This window comes from Nicrophorus vespilloides, unplaced genomic scaffold (assembly GCF_001412225.1).
Source record: "Nicrophorus vespilloides isolate i.1.1-1 unplaced genomic scaffold, Nicve_v1.0, whole genome shotgun sequence".
In the NCBI taxonomy this organism is placed as follows: domain Eukaryota; kingdom Metazoa; phylum Arthropoda; class Insecta; order Coleoptera; family Silphidae; genus Nicrophorus; species Nicrophorus vespilloides.
In genome coordinates, this window is record NW_017098659.1 from 76,489 (window position 1) to 98,381 (window position 21,893).

Genomic DNA, 21,893 nt, shown 5'->3' on the forward strand with positions numbered 1-21,893 from the left:
GTAGATTCTAGAAGCTACATTATATTAAACAAAGGAAAAATATATATATATATATATTTTTAAATAATTGATAATAGACAATATCTCCATGAAATGATTCATATTTTATTTCACAGCTTTTTTATCTAATTATGTGTGTAATAATTGTATGACATATTGTTATTATTAATAAATACAATAAAACCTCGATTAAAGCTGTTTCGTTTTGCGCTTGTCAAAACGCATATTAAGTGCTAATAAAAGTTTTACTGTAGGCTAAAAGTTTAATCCGACTAATATGAATATAAAACAAATGAGAGTTTATTTATTGTTTATTTTAGGAAGGAAATAAAATAATTTTAATTAATGAAGAATTATATTAATATGTTATTTATTTAAATAGAAAATAAGATATTTTAATTTACATAATAGATCACTTCATTAATTTTTGTTGGTTTCGATGCATTCATTAAATTCTCTGAGATACTCTTCGCATTGAACGGAAACTGCGTCTTCGGTGTGTGCGATGCATTCGTTCATATCATCTTCGATGTTACCAAGAGAATTTGCTGTTACATCGAAACGTTCCACAAGCTCTTTGGGATAAAGTTCGGTGTCTTCTGCGATAATAGCTTTAAGATCAACCAAACAAGGGACACTCTCTTTATCAATGCAAGCATCCATTTTGTGGTAGTAATCTTCACGTCTGTAGTAGGCTTCGCTTCCAGAAGTATCCAAGACCTCAAATACAAGACCAGTGCTTTCGTGGCGCGCATTTGATCCGCAGTTCTTAACCTCATCGGTGAGACGTACCAATAAAGTTGCGAGTTCTCCATTAGCAGCTTTAACGCATTCAGAGGCATTAACTCCTTCCTTTATGGCTTCTTGCTCCTTAAGATCAACCTCATCCTTTGCGATTTTAATGGATTCCTCAATGATACCTTGAGCTTTCTCTTCAGCTGTTTTGGAAGACTCTTCGATGTTTTCTACTAAAGGTTTCAGTTTTTCACCACCTTCGTGCATAGCTTCGTTTGAAGCATCACGGAAATTGGCGATCAAACCGCGCACTTCTTCCGCATTTTGAGGGTAGGAAGATGCACCCTAAGAATGGTAATTTTGGAAGAGAATATTCGATTATATTTCTAAGAATCTTACCTGAAAGGCGATTAATGCTGCGAAAACAATAGTAGTTTTAAATAACATTGTGTTTGTATCTGTACTGAATCAATCACAATTATAACATGCTTATATAGCAGACATGTCAGTTGTTGTCAGAAAATACAATAAGTTTTGCATTTACACGGAACGCACTAACTCTGGTTAATCCTTCTATATAATCCGTGAGCATTACATCAGCTTATAGATATAAATTTCATCATTAGATAAAAATAGTACATCATCTTCGGGTACAATGATCAAACGCGTGCGAAGCCCCAGGTTGTAAAACTGTTTTCAAATAAATAACAAATACAATTCACGAATTTTAAATATTAAAAAAAATTTAGTATTCAAATAATCAATTAAAATTGTTGTAGTCAATAGCCCTTTGTAACAGTTATTTTTTTTCTTCTTTTATTATTATTATATAATTACGTTTATTTGTTTTTCTGTGAATGTTTCAATAAATTTAGCATTCAAACAAGTGATAGTTGATATAGAATACAAATGATTATTAATCCTTTGACTTTTATCTTTATGTTTAATTAAAATTGTATACAAATAAATCGAATTATAGAAAAATATAGGAAAATAATAAGAGAAAAGATAAAATATTTTTGTCGTTTTACAAGGTACTTTCTTTTCACGTTCTCACTTTTACACTGTTTAAAAACAAATAATGTTCAAAATAACCTGTTTCTCGTTTTACACGGTCCTTTTTTTTACACGTTTTTGCTTTTAGATGGTTTAAAAAACATTTAAATTAAAAATAAATGTTCAAAATAAACTGGCCATGATTTAAAGTTACAATTTCCATTAAACACGTTTTTCTCATAAATATATCTACCGTGTAAATCGGGGAATAGGTGCAATATAAAATTCATATAGTTTGTCTTAGAATTTATTATTTTGTTAAATTGATTTTCATTTAAATTTTTAATCTAATCCCAGGTTAAGGTTAATCCCAAGATGGAAATACTAAGAAAAATAACAATTTCTATTAAAATACTATTAAAAATAACATGAGTTTATTGTCGTTCATTTTCTATAAAATTAAATATAAATGACATTAATAATAATAATTTAAATTAATTTAACAAATATCTAAAATCAAGTGATTATGTCTTAAGATTTGTCCAGTTTACTTTTTATTTATTTTTAATTTTGAACTAAAAATATAACCAAAGATGAAAATATAAGAACACAATTATTTATTTGTTATTAATTAAAAGATGAGAAAACAATTACATTTGAATTGTTAAATAATTGTAATGCATCTATTATTATAATTAGTTTCTTATTTTATTAAATTGTAAATTGGTAGTTAACCTACAGATTAATGTTAGTAACGTGATGGGAATACCTGGAATTAAAAATGTTTTTTTGTAAATAATATTTGATTTTATAATATTTAAATAAATTTAAACCATAATTTATTGGCCAGAAATATACATAACATATAAAAAAAATATATGAATGAAAAAATATAAACCTTGAAGAGAAATAATTAATTTTATATTAATAAATAAATATTAACGTAAATAAAGAAATATAATATAAATTCAACTAAAAAAATTGTCTTGCCCTACCAAGATCAAAAATATTAAATTATTAAGTTGAAAATAGAAGAAAACTTTTTTGTATTTAAAATTTGTTTTTCATAATATGTGCAGTATATTTCCGTTTAAATTGATAGCGTAACCTTCAGATAAACGTTAATCCGAAGATGGAAACACGAGAAAACAATTTAATATATTTGCAAATAATATAAATCGTAAATCCAAGGACACTTCCTGATAAAAGGACGTTATTTTTATATTTACTTTTGCAATGTAAATAAGGAATTAACCATTACAATTACAAATTTAGCGATACCTTTAAGATAAGTTTTATTTAGTTTAATTGTTTTCTATAGAACTGTCTTCTGTCTTATTTATTTAGGTTAATTAAAATACCTAATTAGTCCTGGACTTGAGGCTAAATTACAAGATCTATATCTCTCCGATGCAACTCGCGTTACCTTCGTTAAGCTATGATCCGGCTACGATCATCCCATCCATCGCAGAACGAAGGTTGAATTCTAGAGAATCTCGGCATTTAATTGCGTTACGTAATTGGGCCATTCCAATGTGTACGCAAATCAGCGAGATGCAATTTTCGATGTGTATTATTTCCACTACGATATTTTTTTGGTGCCAGATTTTTGAAGGTTACGTGACGCGAAATGTCAAGTGAATGATTGATATTTTTTTTACTAATGTTATTGTTTTTTGCTGCTCTCGAAAAAAGTGAATCCTTTCATTTGTATATGAGTAAAAAAATAAAGAAGAGAGAACTAATAACGGTTTCTCATCACGGCGCGCATCAAGGATATCCTAGCGCGACGACATTCCCACATTTTTCTTTTTCTCTCCTCGGCAGCACTTAAACTTTCAATCGTTTCATTATTAACTCATTAGCGTCGATCGCATGGAGATTATTGTGAATTCACGTTGATCTCACACAGAAGAATAATATCGGTTGTTCACATCCTTAACGAAGAATCGCTATAATTGTTTAGAGTTTTTTGTTGTTGTTGTTATGTTGGTTCTTCACATCAGAGAGGAGGAAGAAAAAGGATCAGGCGTAGGCGCAGGATGACGACTTTTACTTCACGATGCGACCGTTTCAAAAGGTGGCGATAAGGTCAAAATAATGTATAAATATGTAGATTCGAGAGCACCTGAAATTGTTCCACTTTCACCATTTATTGGAAATGCTCGAAGGGTTGAGCTCTTCGAGTTGAGATAAATTTATAATCTGATGGAAAATCCTGAACTAATAAAGATTAAGCTCAATTTTCGGAGCGTGAGAATTATGCGACTGTCGATGAGGATGAAACAGAATTAGAGAGAGAGACAAAGAAATGCCTTGAAGGTAGAATTATTTTGCTCTTGTGTACAAATAAGTGTGATGAAAGTGAATTGAATTGCCGGTACGAAATAAATAGTGGATTCAAATTGATGAGCCGTAAGACGTAACAAGACAAATAAACAAACAAAACCAAACGAAAAAAAAAATAAACATACGTAAACGTACACAAGTCTTTGGAAAGTGATTGTGATTTAATGGGAGACGCATCTTCTTCTTATTCTTCGCGTTTCCAAAACGCCATTCGAACATTAAACGCTCTTGCAAGAACTTCTGTTTTACTATTTTCGCTTTCGATCTTCGGAATTGGAACGACGGGGATTCCTATAACTGCACAATTTCCTATAAGTGCACATTTCAATACTTTAACTGCGCATTTTACTTATAACTGTGTATTTTCTTATAATTGCACTTTTTTTTCTCGATCACTTCAATTACTATTAAGATGCAAAGATCAGAGGTCCACTCATGCACCAAATATTGTGAACGAGGTGTTGCACAATCCTAAACTCTATGTTTATAACTTTTGCAACGTAATCACTGTAATTAGAAGAAGACTCCGAATTTACCGCTACTTTTTTCTTACATAACGCAATTATATAATAAAGCTCTTTTTTTAAACGTATTTATACATGTTGAAAACAAAGCTTATATTTGGAAATAATCACTTCTATTTATAATTTATATTGCACAATATATTTTTATCTACTGCTATTCACAAAAGTTTTTTTACAATTTATAATTCATAATTTCCAAATAAGTGCAATACTTCCTATAGTACGGGTAATCGATTCCGCACTATTTGAAACCCGACTAATCGAAAAAAAAGAGACTTTTATGTAGTATTATTTTGTTCATTTAAAATTTAGTTGGTTTTGAAATTTTCAAACTGGACTATTATAATAAATCCGGACTGATCGAAGCTTGTGTGCTATATATTTTACTAGTTTTTAAACAATCATGATTATTTTGTTATAAAATTAATATGAATTAATTAAACGAAAATTTCTTTAAAATAATAATGTCTTATATAAAATTTTATTTTATCCAATAAAAAAATATTTATAAATTTCAAAATATTTATCTATTTTATAAGTATTTTAATAAGAGATCATTAGCATTGAGTACAAGATTCACAACTTATTTTCTTGGATCATTATTGATTCACTTCAAGGATGAAAGCGGCACGAATTGTTGATTCTCATTTTATTTAGTATGTTCATTATATATCTTGTTTTCTCACAGATTAAGTATTCATATTATGTCTAATTCCAAATATGTACTTTAAATTATGTTGTAAGCATATTATTCCTTGCGAGTTAATAAAATTACAATTTATTTTTTTAGTATTTTATTAATATGTCAATGCTTTTTAAATAAAGTTTTCACTGAAGAAAAGAAAGAAAATTTATAAAAATATTCTTTTCAAGGTTCAAAATTCAGTGGAATTTCTCAATTTTTACTCGTATAATTAAATATATTAAAAAATACACATAATATGTCTACACAAGTTTTAAAAATAATGTATCAGACGCGCAATCCGGTACTTCTCTTCTCATCGTCGTTCGTTCAGCGAGTCATTTATTTTACAATTTTGTTCTTTAATTGATATAACTTTAAGCGAAATGCTTGTTATGCGAGGTGCTCGCTAAGCTAGGTTTCACTGTATTAGGAAAGTACCAAATAGCAAATTTGTCTCTGTTACATAATATTAATTTATATCAATTAATCATTTTTTTTTGAAGGCAGTGATTTACAACCTTTTATTCAATGATAAGTTGATAAGCTGTTGTCAAGCAGATTTTAAATTAATTTATAACGTATTTTTATAGTTACTTTTAATAGTTTTTAAATTAAATCACACTTTTATGATTTCTATAATATCAATGATTTTTTTTTCTAAATTACATAATTTAGTTCAAAAAATATAAAATATTTTGTGATAAAAAATTCTTATTTTTACATTTTTTAGTTTTGAATAATAAAAGTTGAACATAAATCGAGATAATTAATTTTAGAAACTTTTCTCTATATGACACGATGCATTTTTTTTTTTACATTAAATCAAGGTTTTCTTAGATGATCTTCAACTTGAGTTTGTAGCGGATGAAATTATTAAAGTGTCATCAGCAAATGTTGCAAATATCATATTCTTCTTCAATGTTATTTTTTTCTGTACATGTCAATGAATGTCAACATTTTATATTTTTTATTATTCAACAATTTTTTATTGGCATATTTTGGACCTAATTATTTAATATTATCGCATTTTTGTATGATTATAAAAAAATCTAACGAACAAATATGTTTTTATCTTCTTATTAATTTTATAATTATTTTACATAATTCTAAAATTGTAAATGTATTCAAAGTATTTTAATTAATCAATTATTAATTGAAAATTTGTATGAAGTTGCAATTCGATAATTTTGTTTTATAATTTGAAAGTTGGCATTAGTTTAATTATAAAAATACATTTTGTTACACCTCAATATAAATTATATTTGATTATATTTTCTCAAATATGAAGAAAATACAAAATTTATCATATTAATTATAAATTTCATAAATATTCTTCTTAATAAATTATCGAACATTTTTTTTGTTAATTCAATGTCTCTTCAACTTAATTAATAAACTACTAATTAATAAATTTGTCATATATTTAAAATTATTCAAAAATTGCAATAATTTTGCAAATTTCACGTGTATTGGCAACATTTTCGGTTATGTCATCAAAACCGGTATGTGCTAACTTAACAGTAATGCAACGAAAGGACGGAATAAAAATTTATAGAGATACCCAACATTTACATGAGTTGACATTTAATATTAAGTACCAATTCTGTGTAATTTTCCTTTGAAAAAAAATATATATATTCACCAGTTCTTTCTACTTTGAACCGCACCTTAGAACTGAACAATATATCTTCGAGAAATCTCAAAGATCACGGTAATTACCTAATTGTGTTTCAAAATCAAGAAGCGCAAATTATAATTACATGAAACAAAAAAAAAAAATACAACAAGAATGTGCTTCGATTTCTTAACTACTTTCAGTTATATATTGAACAACGTTGTAATAATAAGGGATTTATAGTCTTCATTTTATAATCTTTGTTTTCTCATCTTCGCTTTTTAGAATCTTCACTTTCGTTATGTAATTTACGGCGTGATTAATCAAAAAGATTTGGAGAAGATTACGGTTGTTATGTTTTTTTTTTTATTGTTGGATGGAAACGTGGGTGTTTGCCAAGAAATTTGATCTTCTTCATATTTCACTTTCTCAAATAAAAAAGAAATTTAATTTGACAATTTCATTTTTTTTCACATTAATTATGATTCTTTTTTTGCAAAAATTCTTACGTTTTTTTTTACATTGTTTTTTTTTTGCTGTTTATATAAGATTATTACGATTTATTGACGGCAATATTAAGAAGAAATTTATTAATATTTGTATTCAATTATTACTTTAACATTATTAAATTTATTGCAATGTATATTACAAAACTCTTTGAAAATAATAAAAATTAAATTTTGTTTTCCTAATTTCCATGGTTTGAATCTAATTTAAGCTAAATTTAATAAATCAAGAATATTTTAGTCTGCAAAAATTTATTTTCTAAGAGATTTTCTTTGGAAGCAATTATTTTTCATACTTTATTTTTAAAGAATTGTTTAAAATTTATTTTGGTTTTTCTTTTAATATTTGATAAGCATTTACTGTAAATTATATTTGTTTGTAAGAAATGTTTACTTTGAGATCTTTGTGAAAGGTGTGGTTAACAAATAATGTTATTGTATGTGTTATGTAGTGACGATTTTGCAACTCGACTGCAATTATTCTTTGTCTGTACGTGAAGCTAATTGTTAAGACGTCGATTACAATTAGATGTTTGTTTGGTTAATGATAATTGCGTATAAAAAGTGAGATTCCATTGAGAAAAGTGGAAAGTAATTAAAGCCTCTGTGGGATTGATTCGCACGATCAACAGTTTAATATCAATTGAATTCGTTCAATTCTCCGATTGTTCGATGCGCATACCTCGTACGTGCGTTACGTAACTTCGAAATGGTCGCAGACAGATCGAAGCTGCAAAGATCATCGCGGTAGAGGAGGATATTTACTGTCCAGGTCAAGGAGGATCTTCGGAAGATGCTCGGTATATGAGGATCCGCACAATCACTTTGTGACCGTCAAAAATAAAAATCCGTTTGCTGCGATAAATAGAAAGGTCGACCTAAAAGCTAAACTAATTGCTCATCAATTTGCATCCTCTCGGATCGGTGGAAGTGGTAGGAAAGGTCGATACCCAAGGCTCATCTTCAAAGCTGATGATGCGCATTCCGTGCAGCATCCGAAAGAAAGTCAATCGAAGATCCTCGAGGAACCATATCTCATAGCTTTCTAAGATATTTAACACACTTATGGACTTTAATAAAACGGTACGGGCTTTTTAATTACGCGAAAAGTAAAATAAATAGAAAGAGAGAAATAATATCTTTGGCTTCTGGTAAGAATGATTTGATTTCCTTTCCCTTTTTAATGGCGCTTAAAACAGCAAGTTTCATTTCTTCTTGTTATCATTTCATCACGTATCAAATACACAGCTTTGAGTGGAAAACTATCATCTTATATTTTCCTCTTGATCGTTCATTTTAAGGTCTCTTTAATAACAGTAGATTTCTGCTAATTACACATGCAATTTTCATGCTATGCATTTCTAAAACTACTATAATTGTGATTTACTTGATATATAATTGATTGGACTTTTTTTTTATTACAAATGATTTATAAACTTAATATGATGAGCACAGTCTCATAAAAACTCGAGCACTGTCTCCGTAATTTTTTTAAAGACGAATATAGTCTTTGACAGAAGACTAGGTAACGAATAAAGTTATGAAAAACCAAACGAATTTCATTGAATTTCCAACTATTGAGACTCCACAATGACAACACCAGACAATATTCCACTGTGTCCATCCCTGGGACACGACATTATGGACATTTTTTGTTAATAAACCTTTATTAATTTATACACACAATATTTGGATTTATACATTTATTAATGTTAAATTAAATTTATAATTAATGAAGTTGTATTTCTTTTATTTACTTCATTATAATATAAATCATATACGGATCAAAAGGAGTAGAGGACCAAGTGCGGCTCGCGGGCCTGTTTTGCCAATATGTGCTTTATGTTTGAGTATCTTAATCTTTCAGTTGTACTGCGACTCAATTGCTAAGAAATTTTCACCAGTTCCTCGACTTGACATATGGTGACAGCTGTCATTTCAAGACCATTGTAAATGTAATGCTACATAGTTTATGGTTTCAATTTGTAAGTTAAGAAAATCTGATTTAAGTGTTATTAATTAAATAAATTTTGTATATTTTTAAATTCTTTCATAGATTTTCTACCATATCTAGGTATATAATTGAAATAGTAATAACTAATGTGTTTCATTAATTATGTTCAATAGCCCTTTGTATCAGTCGACTGTTTTTAAATTATATATATTTACTTTGATCTTTTTTTCAAACAATTTGAATTTTATGTGGTTGTAAAGACTCTTTATTATTTAAAAATTAAAAAAAATATAAGACATTTTGTATGTGTCATTAAATGTAGTAGCTGATAAATATTATCAATATAAATTTAAGTAAAGTAAATATGGGAAATTTTGCGTATAAAATAATAGAATTTCAAACGAGTTATCAAATTATTAAAAAAAGAATGTTATGAATTGAAATTATAAATGATAATACCATTAAGATTTATAGAATTAAAAAAAAATCGATGTGTAATCATGAAACTAATAATCCTTGCATGTATGTAAAGCTTCATTAATCAAGTTTATCTTAATGTATTATGTAAATCTTTATTGCATTTCCTTGTAATATTTAATATGTTTTGATAATCAATGAATTACGTTAAAGGTCAGTTATTGCTAAATCATATTATATCTATTAAATAATACTTTGATATATGTGTTAATTTATTGATATCTATTCAATGTAAGTCATTAATTAATTAGAAATGAATTATTTTATTAATTATATCTTTGATTTAAAACTAACATTCCAAAGAGTGATTTATAATGTTTTATTTAACAGTATTAAAGTTGTTTTTTTGATATTGACTATCGATGAACTAATGGATTTTACATGTTTGTTGCTCGAAATAATCTACTTCCTTCAGAAGATCGCTTCGGATGAATGCCATCTAGGAAATACACGCAAACCTTGTAAAACCCAAGAACGGTTCTGCAAATCCCGGAAGAATTGTTCTTCATTTTTGTGTCGCCGTCAACTCAATTCTCTATCGGAGTGAAAGTGGAGAAATTGAATTTCATCGAAAAGCGCGGGCGAACAATGCCTATTTTCAAGTGCAAACGGTCACAGGTGAAAGGTCAAGAGCTTCGCGAACGCACATATACGGTCTCCAGAACGTCGTGCTGGGAACTCACGATCCGCACCGAAAAATACAAATGGTACGTGCATCTAGAAACCCGAAATAAGATATATAAACAAGGATAAACAGAGGCATCTTGATTTTTCATTTCAAATAATAATTTTCTTTAATTACTATAGATGGATCAGCGGGATACGCTCAAATGGCATATCACGATCCTATAATGTGTGTTTGGTTTACGGTTTGTTGTTGCGAATCTCAAGCGAGTCCAGATTTTTAAAGTTTTTTTTTGTTGTTGTTGTTGGTGGAGATTTGGTGTTGTAAGATGATGAGAGAATGAGATAGAAGAGGAAAGACGGTGCTTTAATTTTCTTTTGTTTTTGATGGGCATGAAAAATTGGCGGATGTAAAAGAAGTCGCCTTGGAGATTAGATTGATGGGCGATTGGTTACAGCCTTAACATTATATGCAGATTCATCTAAACGTGAATAAGAACAACAAAAACTTGGATGCAACAACATAAAACAATATACACTGTTAACGCTTAATTAACGTACATGCGTATGATTGTTTTCGTTCGCACAACCGTACTTGAAATTTACACAAATGTACAACGACGCTGATTGGCATTATTGTATTATCAAGATTACACTTTACACTTTCATTAGTAAACAAAATTATTTTCGTTCATTTAAATGTACATAAGGCGTCGTCATAACTTGTTATTATTAAGTGTATACATACAACCGTTTATTTAAATTAAGTGTACGTATTATCGAACATATGTTAAATCTTATAAATCAGCGCTTAGACTTCTTATAATTACACTTTTTTTAGGTACGCAGGTTTATATTTGTTCGTACTAACGTACACGAGCTTCATACACTTTATCGTCATATATATACTCAACCGTTTATTGAAATCATTGTGCATTCATACAGATATTTGTACAAATAGTTAAAAAAAACTCGTACAAATAAGCATTTAGACTACTTATGATAATACTATTATGGTAATGCAAGTTCATACAAACGTACACAAAGTTCATATACTTTGTCATTATAATCTTCTACTATATGTATATACATAACCGTCTATTGAAAACATTGTGCATTCATACGGATATGTGTACGTATTATTGAACGTATTATCGAACATATGTTAAACCTCATATTAATTATATACTTTTTTTTAGGTACGCAAGTTTATTTTCATTTGTACATACTTACAGAAAATTCATTGATGTTAATTGTATATACTCAATTTTAAATTATCGTGCATGCATACAGATATTTGTATGTATTATCGAACATAAACAAATCAGCTCTGACTGTTTATATTTGAAAATTGTTACGTAATGGTGTAATTGCGGTGAAATGCACTCGAATCACATGAACGTGATGTCGAGAAGAAAGTGTTCATCAAATAATTAATTACATCTATCGAAAGCTACAATTATTTTACTTTTTTTGTTTCTTCACTTATCGTATATTAACAACACAAAATTTGATTTTAATTTGCAACTTTCCATTCTTTGTTTTGTACTAAACATCAAATTTCATAGTAATTTTATATAAATTGACAATAATTGCAAATGTAATATCAAAAAATTTATTAATTATATAATTGAATTACTTAATCTTTTCATTTAGTATACATTTTTTTTAATTTTCAATAAAAAAATACAAATAAATGTCATTAAAAATGTATATATAATCATAATTTTCTTTATTTTTTGTGTAAAATAAACTTTTTTATTAGATCTTCAATGATTTTAACTAAATTATGTCAATTTCTTTACCAAAATCAGAGTCTATTTTCATACTTTGTAACTTAATAAATTTATAATTATTTAATTTCTACAATTAGGACAAAAAAATATAATTTCATATTTTTTGTTAAAAAAACATTTAAATTATGTAAATATATTTTTAAATACTGTTGCAACACAAAATGCATATGTAATTATTTATGGATTGAATATTTATGCATATTAATAAAGAATTTTTATGAAAACTTTGATAAATAGAAAGTAATAATTTTTATTAAATAATAAATGCACATATTTCTTTAGAAATATATACGGTTTTTGACCTTTGAATAAAAAATACATTGCTAGAAATTTGAATTTAAAATTTTTCAATTCACATTTTTTATTCATAGATGATTTTAAAATTGGAAACCCGAAACTTACATATTTTTTTTTACAATTTGATATTCAATGTCAATGTAAATTTTCTTTTGTCCTTTGTTTTCGACGTTGAATTATATTTTGTTTTGATTATAAAATTGTTTACCTTTTTTTTTATAAATACTCATTTACAAAATTTATTCTAAAAATAAATGTGTAGAAATATTCTTATAAGAAGTATAAAGAAATATTTTTCTGCAATTAATATTTGTATTATGAAAAGGAATGTCGTGATTATTTCCTATTTCATCCAGTTTACGCAACAAAATTCTATGGGCCGGTGAAACAATTGCAAGTGAGTTTTGTTCGTAAAACAAGAACAAAACACTTAATTACTGAGACCCATTCGTCGAGCGCTCTCCTCTCCTGTCAAAATGCGAAACCAGATAGGTTTTCTCCTCTTTCAAAAGAGATCTTTAACAACAACAAAAAATCTACATGAAATAGTTTGAATTCTCAACACGTTCTGCTACATTCTCACACATTATCCAAATCTGATATACAGATGGAAGAAAAGAAAAGTGCATCAGCCTTTTCAATGTAAACGAACGAACATATGTTTCCACATTTCTTACGCACAAAAATTGTTATACTATTATTATTATTATTTTATATTTGCAACAATTAATAAATCAAAAATTCAGTTAACATAAATTTACTTAATGGTATATGTAGTAATTATATAGAAGCTAATTATAGTAATTAATGAAGTTTGTCATAAAATTAACGTTACAAATTTGTTTAGTTGTAATTTTTTTAGTTGAGGTTATGTCAATTTTATAATTGGAAATGAATAAATATTACATAATTAGTACAAAATAATAGATTTTTTTATAAGTATAAGTTTTATTAAATTCTTGAAACAATAATGAAACTATAACATTATCATATTCATGATTATTGATATTCATTGTCGTATATATTTGTAAATAATGTTTAAAGACAAAATAAAAATTGGAATTCCCCTTCTAGTCGTGTCCCTGAAATTTCTCGAAGATCTGCGAAGAAAATCTAATTATTTATAGAAGAACATATTTGATTTGATTAAAGCTTTTGTGTTGAAACATCCTGCAGTTAAAGGCATTGTTTATTTTAAAATTGATTAACAGTAACGAGCATGAAATTCAATTAGAATTTAGAAATCAGCGGAGGGAAAAATTCGTAGCTCGAACGATGATGAGGCCAGATATGCAAGGCGAACCGGGACGATTCGTTTCCAATTTGGTGCGCCAATCAAATAGGAATTTTGAGATTTGTCTAGGTGATTCACATGCATTGCCGATCTACGAACCAACAGTACATCCACCGAGCTATTTAGCTATTCGAAGAAGTCTTTCGCAACATTTGGCACGTAATCCAATGGAGGAACAGTGGATAACCTAACCATCCTCCTTGGAGATCGCCTCGTTCTCACGCGTTAACTAACTAGGTCACCCACTCAATTGTCTTCTTCTCCTTCTATTCCAACAACAACAAGAACAACGCCAAATGCATGCATTCATAATGATTTAATTATTCTTAGATGCAGACGCGCGTCGTTTTTTTTTTTGCAAATGTTACAATTAATTTTCTGCTCATCTTCGAAGTAAATGTTGTCAGTTGTTACAAATCGCTACCTATCATACTCTCGCCTCGAAATCATCATTCACACTTATTAATTTTACATAACGTGCTCGCATATTGAAAAAGAGAAAGAGGGCAGAACTAGAAACGCACAGTTTACAAAATTGAAATAGTTCTAGCTCTTGCATAAATGCCATAGCTCTTAAGCTTTCAATCATAATTAACCTCAGTCGATTCCGCTTATTGAGAACTACCAGCTATGATGATATTAAAGCATGAAATTGAAAATGCAATACTTTCAATGCATATTTCTTAAATGCATATTTTCTAATTATCTTATAAATACCAAACATTTTTGGATAATTAACTTTTAGAAATTGATTTAATCTTTATACTTTATTTTATATATATTTCTTAGAAACAACTAAATGTCATATGACAATTAACGCTTGTCAGCTTTCGAATGTTAAGCAACATAATTTGTGGATTTTTTAAGTCGACAAACCTTTTTATAAATTATATTTTTTTACCAAGAAAATAAACCAAAAGTTATTGTGAATTTTATTAAATGGTTTAATAAATAAATTTAAAGTATAGAAAAATTAATAAATAATTAGTAAAATTTATTAAAAATCATATAACATTTGTATATAAATTAAATTAATAATAAATTACAGTAATTCAAAAATTATTATTATATTCATAATGTTATTTGCTTATTTTTTTTTCTGTGGAAAACCCTATGACGTTTATCATTTAATATATGTCAGATTTGGAAAGTTAACTAACGAATGGTAAGGTTATTTATTCGATTGAAATAATCTTTTACTAATTCGAAAAATTAACAAATTTATTGATAGTTTCATTTATTTACAAAAAGATAAAAGCTGACAGCTGTCATTTCGCGACTAACTCTAAATTTAGCGCGAACTTTCAATTGAGATCCATTGGTAGAGAAACACTGTTATAAGCAATATAAGTATATTTATAAAGAAAATTAAAACAACCATTTTTTTTATATCATGTAATTTCATTTACAATCTGTTCATCAATGTGAACATTGAATAAATTTAAGATCATGGTTAACATTAGGTAGGTAATCTTTCCCGGTGGATAGTTACCATTAAGATGATTTGATTTTTAATTTGTTGGTTGGCTGTCGTCTTGTAGGTTAACTTCAGTTATATTTATGATCTGCGATTCCACTATTTCTTTTGACTGTGAATCTGCTGCTATCCTTAAAATTGTCATTGTCCATCGACTTGGCTGAAGGTCCAAATGTTGAACCTCATTCATTTCACTGTCCATCTGTGATAAACGATGGCCCTATTGCTGCAAGCACTGAGGGGGCTTGGCCAGGATTTGAGCCTGTGACCACTGCCACGTGGATAGGGCGAGTTAACCTTTCGGCTATTATTAGCCTCAAAACAAACATTGCTAAGAAAAATGTTCAATATTACATACATAATTTATATTACCTATAAACGTGTAAATCAATGATAATATTGCTATGTTTATTAATTATATTATACGCACGAGTGAATTTGATATTCAATGCATCTTCCTTCTTGGATATATATCTTCATAACACATTTGAGTATATACGTGCATGAAATATTAATGAAACAACGTGTTTTAATTTACGGTTAATTAGAAGTTATCGCATATTTACAATAAAATAATTGCGCTTTACGTAAGTGAATATAAATTGAAGCAAGTGCTTATTAGTAGTGAAAGTACGTTGAAAATTAGTTTTTTAAGACTCATTCAAAAGATCATATGTTAGGAAGACATGAAATTCGGAATGAAAGTTGTTAATCCTAAAATGTACATCAGAGACTATTTTTTTGTATATAATAATTAGTAAAAAATTATATTAATAGTCTTTTTAGCTATAGTTATTAAATACTGATTATTGAATTTGTAGAAATTTCAATATTTTAAAACTTTACATATATATTAATGATATTATTTTGATTGATTTATTCAAAGTTGAACAATTTTATAACAAATATAATTTTCTTGTATTATTTTGTTGACAGACAAATATTTGAATTTAAGAGAATATTTCCAAATAAATTATTAATTAATTAATAATTTGATAGATTATTAATGTAACTAATCTTTAAATCTTTTTTATAATAGCTCATGATGATGAATTTCTTCAGTTTAAAAGAAACACAAATTTTAGTGAAAAATGTATGTTATATTTTTACTGTAAATTTTATAATGAATAATTAATAAAAAAATTGCAAACAATTTTGTAACAGAGCATTAAAGTAATTGCGACAATAATTAAATTTAGAGAACATTAAAGAAACAGAAGTCGCATTAAGTTTCTTAATTGAATGCAAAGCAAAAGAGGGTTGCAGAGCCGGCGTTGCGTAAGCCATAAATTTCGTTTCCTAGTTACATAAACTCTCCACCACTTATCTTTGTTCGTTGCGTTTGGGAAGATTATTCAAATTACCGTCATTTGATTTAAGTCATTCTTTTGTTTTCTTTCAGATTCCTCCAGCCCAAGAGAAGCACAAACGTCAACGCATACGAAAAACAAAGGAAAGAAGAAGATAATCAAAATGGAAAGGTATCACATTTACAAATTAGGTAAGTGTTCCTTTTGTTTCGCCCACAATTTTAACTATTTGTTTCATCTTCTTCATCACCTTTTTTTTATGGTATTTCCGTAATTGGGTGCAAAGTTGCAAATAATTCAATCGGTCCCAGCCAGACCGGATATTGCGTTGCGCATACATAGTCAATGTTAATTACCGGACGTTCAAGTAAGAAAGGATGTTTCACGAAGATTCACTTAGATGTAAGAAGAAAAAAAAAAGCTAAGAATGTGCACGGAGAAAGAAAAAAAAATGATGATGAAGGGGAAGAAGTTATATAACCGTTTTATGTGTGCTTTCCAATATGATTTTCCTGGCTTCATTGTTTTTGAACGTTTAATTAGCATCGCCTCTAATTACGAGTCGTAGCGTTCTTGTAAACGTGAAAGACATGAGAACAGGACTTTCTTTAATGAAATTATTGTTTTTAATTTTATGGATGCTTCTGTTTCCAGGGCTCGCCATATTGTTCTACGCGATTTACTGTAGAAGATCTATGGTAAGTAAACAATTTAACGATCTAATTTCCAAATGCTTAATTTTTATGTTTTTTGCAGATGGTGAAAGCATTGAATTCCGACCACGGAAGGTATAACAATACCGATCAATACTACGTCTACTATCAAGGTAAACTATTGTTTGTAGTTGTTGTATTTATGTAATGATAATATATTGTTTAGGAGTGGAAGGAAGACCTGGAGTGGATTTTCCAATCTACTCCCGTATCCCTCGGACTACGTTCAGCTGCAAGGAAGTCGAAAGCGGTTATTACGCAGATTTAGAAACAGATTGCCAGGTAATTATTAGGTTTACTTAATCCCGAAATTATATAAACATAGATTGGCTTAACAATGGGCAATTAAAAATTATTTCCGTTTCTTCCCACGCATTATTGAAGAAAAACTTAACTAATTTTTGTTTGTTTGTTTGTTGTTTCTTAGGTGTTTCATATATGCAACGAAGGTGTTAAGGTTTCATTCTTATGTCCAAACGGCACGATATTCCAACAGTCCGACTTGATTTGCGATTGGTGGTTCAAAGTGAACTGCACCAATTCGCCAAATCTGTATGAGGAAAGTGCCGAGCAACTGCGTGAATCCAACTTAAGGAGGAAGGCGTCGCGACGCGTGTCCAATGGAAATGCGGATAACCAATTTGCTAGTAGGAAAATGGATTTGTCTGAAGATTTTGGTGAAAGGCGATCTCAATCTAGAGGAAGGTCGAACTATCGTGAACCTAATAGCAGCGAAGAAGCTCAAGTGCCACAGGAAACAGCTGGATTCTACAAGAGCAATTACAATAATATTCCGAAGACCAAGAATCCTTACCCGAATCACAGACAGACTTATTCAGAGATCCAGAAGCCGAAGAACTATTACACTAATGCTCCGAACTATTACTCATCATCTTCTAGTCCGCAAACATTCGCTTCCACCAACAAAAGCCCTTTGAACAATGGTCAACCCTTTGTGGTTTCCACTCCAAAATTCGGAACGTATCCTACAGAAAGAACTACTTTCCAATATTCTCCAACTGTGCCCACCGTACAGAGAACTACGCAAGTTCCCAGGACCACATACGCTTTAAGAAATCCAAAAGTGTTGTCCACAAGAAGAGAGTATCAAACCACTACTCCATCAGCAATAACAACAAACAGTTTCAAATATCCACCAACTACAAGACAGACTTTCACAGCTACAACTAGAAAACCATTCACGCCAACAACAAGACAATCATTCACATCAACGAGACAACCATTCACAACAACAAGACAACCTTTCATAACAACAACCAGACAATATTACACTACACAGCAAGATTTCGCTACAACGAGACAACCATTTATAACCACTCAAAGATTTATACAAACAACAAAATTACCACCACCAACAACAGTTTCTGAAAGCTTCACAACCTTTGGGTCGCGTACCAACCCAAGAGTACCAAAAACTTTTAACAACAACACACCATTGCCGAAAGCTTACAACAATGTTGTTGAAACCTTCACGAATCCTCCAACTGTTGAAAATGGAAAATCCACAGTTCCTCGCAAAATTAAATCGAAAACTTCTTACACCATAGGTCTTAATAGCGTACAAGGAGCTGTTTCCTTTAAGCTACCAGAAGAAAGAACAACACCTCATACTTACAAAACAACTTCTACCACAAAACCTGGAAATATAAAGATTACTTTGAGCAGCGACGGTGGATTTAAGGCAATCAAACCAAGAGGAAAGTCGTATGAGAGTAATTTCAACAATATCAACAATATTAAAGCACCAAAATTGTCTTTGGAGAATGAGATTCCTGAAGTACCATCAACGGATCGTCCATCAACTGGGTTCTTTGTAACTAAAGATACTTTTAGACCGGCGGAGTTTGTCACTTCTAGTTTCAATGCTGGATCAATTACAGGATCAAAGAACACCTATATTCCAACAGCAGCTCCTGGATATACCACAACAGCAGCATCTACACCAGTTACCGAATATTATTCAAACACTTTTGATTTTGCCAAGCACACTGACATCCCTGCTGGATCAATTACCGGCTCTAAGAATACCTACATTCCAACAGTTGCTCCAAGTTTCACCACAACATCTACTTCGAGTCCAGTTACGGAATATCAAGAAAATACATTTGATTTTGTGAAAAACAATGGTCTTCTAGCAGGATCAGTTACAGGTTCTAAGAACACGTATATTCCTACAGCTGCTCCAGACTTCACCACAACGCCACAACCTTCTCCAGTTACGGAGTACCACTCAAACACTTTTGGTTTTGTAAAACCCACCGGTATACCAAAACCAAAACCGTTCTCTTTGCCATCTTCAACACCTGAACCGAAAACTATTACTACTTACAGACCCCAGGAATCAACTACTCCTAATTATCAAACATCTTCTGCAAGTCCATTTATGAATGTTGGTACCACTCAGCAACCTATTGAATACACAACTCCTACCCATCCTACTATATACTCATCTGCTAGACCGTTCACTGCATCAACTGTAAGCCCAAATGTGTTTGGAATGATCGATACTCTGAAAGAAATTGCCAACGTGAGAGTATCTAAGGACTACGAACCAGAGTCTTCTCGTCCAGGTCTCATCGTTCCTCCATCAGCTGGACCACAAACCTTGCACACCTTGGCTGTTTACTTTGCAAACGCATTAGATAACTTAGTTCCTGATGAAAATACAACCGATGTTCAATCAGAAAATGAAACAACTACAACTGAAATTAACGAGAATCTAGTTATCAATTCATTATTGAGCAAACACACCGTTTCCAAATATCACGAACTATTTAAAGATTCAAGTGCGGAGGCTGAGACCGAAGACAAAGAAGTGGATAAAGACGAAGATACCAATGGAGATGTTAATGATTTAGACAGTGAGCATTCTAGTAACGCGGTCCAAAGTCCAAGGGTTCGTCAATTGGCTAAAGTATTCACGCAAGCTCTATCTTCGTACTTGGATGATCCTGACACTTTCAAGAAAGTATTGCACGAAATTAGACCAACCGAACCACCACCAATTAAAACCTTACCAACGGAAACCCCAGATGATGATGAACTTTTGAACTTCTCAGACGCCGATATTAAACCGGAAACTCCGAGATTGCCAACTCCGGCTCCTCCAAATCCCACTTGGGGCTACATTTTAGCATTCAACAAATCTGAGCACATAGACAATAATAATTTGGAGAATTTACAGAGTGCTGACAGTCAGTCAATTATACCTTCATTAAACGAGATTCTCAATAACAGAATTAACAAAGCTTTGAGTCCACCTAAAGAGCTGCCTTCCAATCACTGGACTTCTTCACCGGAAGTTGCTAAACTCTGGCAAACGACTCTATCCGTAGACCCGGCTGACATCAACGATAAGCTTGAAACCACTGAGCTACCTAAAGCAGTTCCAGATAGTGAATTCAAAGAGAGTGCATCTCAGGAAGTTGAAATAACTTCAACGCAGAAACCTTTTGAAACGACGTATTTCCCAAGAGCATTTGAATATACTTCAACTACAGTTGAATCCACAACCAAATTTGTTATCGAGGAAACAACTAAAAGGCCTTTCGAAGATGTATTAAATGGTTTCAATCCTAACGATTTCGCTCCGATTCCTTCTAAAGATTTCGAAGCTTACGAATATGAAGCTACCACTATTCAACCACCAACTGTGACAGCAAGTGAGGCATTGGAAAGTTTAGATAAATACGTAACGGAATCAATAATTGATTATGAATTACGTGCGTTGCCGGATATTCAATTGAACTCAACGCAAGTTCATGGTATTTTGATTGATTTCATGAATTCTACTAAGAACGAAAAAGAGTCCAATAAATTGAAGAGGATTTTGAATAAATTAAACACTACAGAAAACGAGTTCTTGGATAAAATGCAGCAGATCGAGAAAAATCCTTTGACCAGAAGGCTGATTTTGCTGCTGATCAGCGAATGCGGAAACAAAACGCTGGAAACTAAGGCTGTCAGTGATATAATCAAGTATGGTAGTGGGGAGCTGGGTCAGGAGGCTAGCCATATAGAAACTGTGGCCGTGAAGGAAACGGAAAACAGTCCATTGGGAATTTTCGTGCAGCCCGAATTGAAGCGCGATGATCAGGATAGCAGAGCCCTGCAATTATTGAATTCGCTATACAGCATAGCTTCCAAGTATGGAAAGTGAAAGCTCAAGACGGCTTGGATGCGTGATATTTTGTTAAATGTGTGAGCTTTAATGGATTACAATTACTATTATTATTATTTTTACCTTTGTTATTGTGTGTATTATAATCGTACATTTAGCGTTTAATATTTAGTGCACGGTTATTATTATTATTATTTTTATATCATTATTATTATTATATCTAAATATATATTACGTAATTCCAGGAGTTTAAAAATCCACGAAGAGTTCGTATGCGGGTTTGTAATTAAAAGATATGCAATCCAGTAAAGTGTGCAAATCCCAAAACAGTTTTGCGTAGAACGTATTTTTTTAATATTATGTATATAATGTTGTAAATAAAGTACCTATTTGTATTATT

At 30.1% G+C, this 21,893-nt stretch overlaps 2 protein-coding genes across 5 annotated transcripts in view; one reads left to right on the plus strand and one right to left on the minus strand.

Annotated features, from left to right (window-relative positions):
- LOC108562978 (mucin-5AC) overlaps positions 1-21,810 on the plus strand; it is a 58,987-nt gene extending 37,177 nt beyond the window's left edge. For 2 of the 4 annotated variants that reach the window (XM_017921491.1, XM_017921493.1), the window contains 5 exons: positions 16,732-16,830; positions 17,294-17,337; positions 17,396-17,465; positions 17,519-17,634; positions 17,780-21,810. In XM_017921491.1, the coding sequence (XP_017776980.1) occupies positions 16,803-16,830; positions 17,294-17,337; positions 17,396-17,465; positions 17,519-17,634; positions 17,780-21,532 (4,011 nt within the window). In that variant the 5' untranslated portion in view covers positions 16,732-16,802 and the 3' untranslated portion in view covers positions 21,533-21,810. Of the gene's footprint in view, positions 1-8,407; positions 8,562-16,731; positions 16,831-17,293; positions 17,338-17,395; positions 17,466-17,518; positions 17,635-17,779 lie in introns of those variants that run through there. The other 2 variants (XM_017921495.1, XM_017921494.1) reach the window with 2 other exon arrangements.
- Positions 389-1,287, minus strand: LOC108562981. The gene is made up of 2 exons (XM_017921498.1): positions 1,135-1,287; positions 389-1,080 (listed from the first exon to the last, which is right to left on the minus strand). Exons 1-2 carry the CDS (start codon positions 1,180-1,182, stop codon positions 421-423), a joined length of 708 nt encoding a protein of 235 aa, XP_017776987.1. The 5' UTR covers positions 1,183-1,287; the 3' UTR covers positions 389-420.
- Positions 21,811-21,893: the final 83 nt, after the last annotated feature.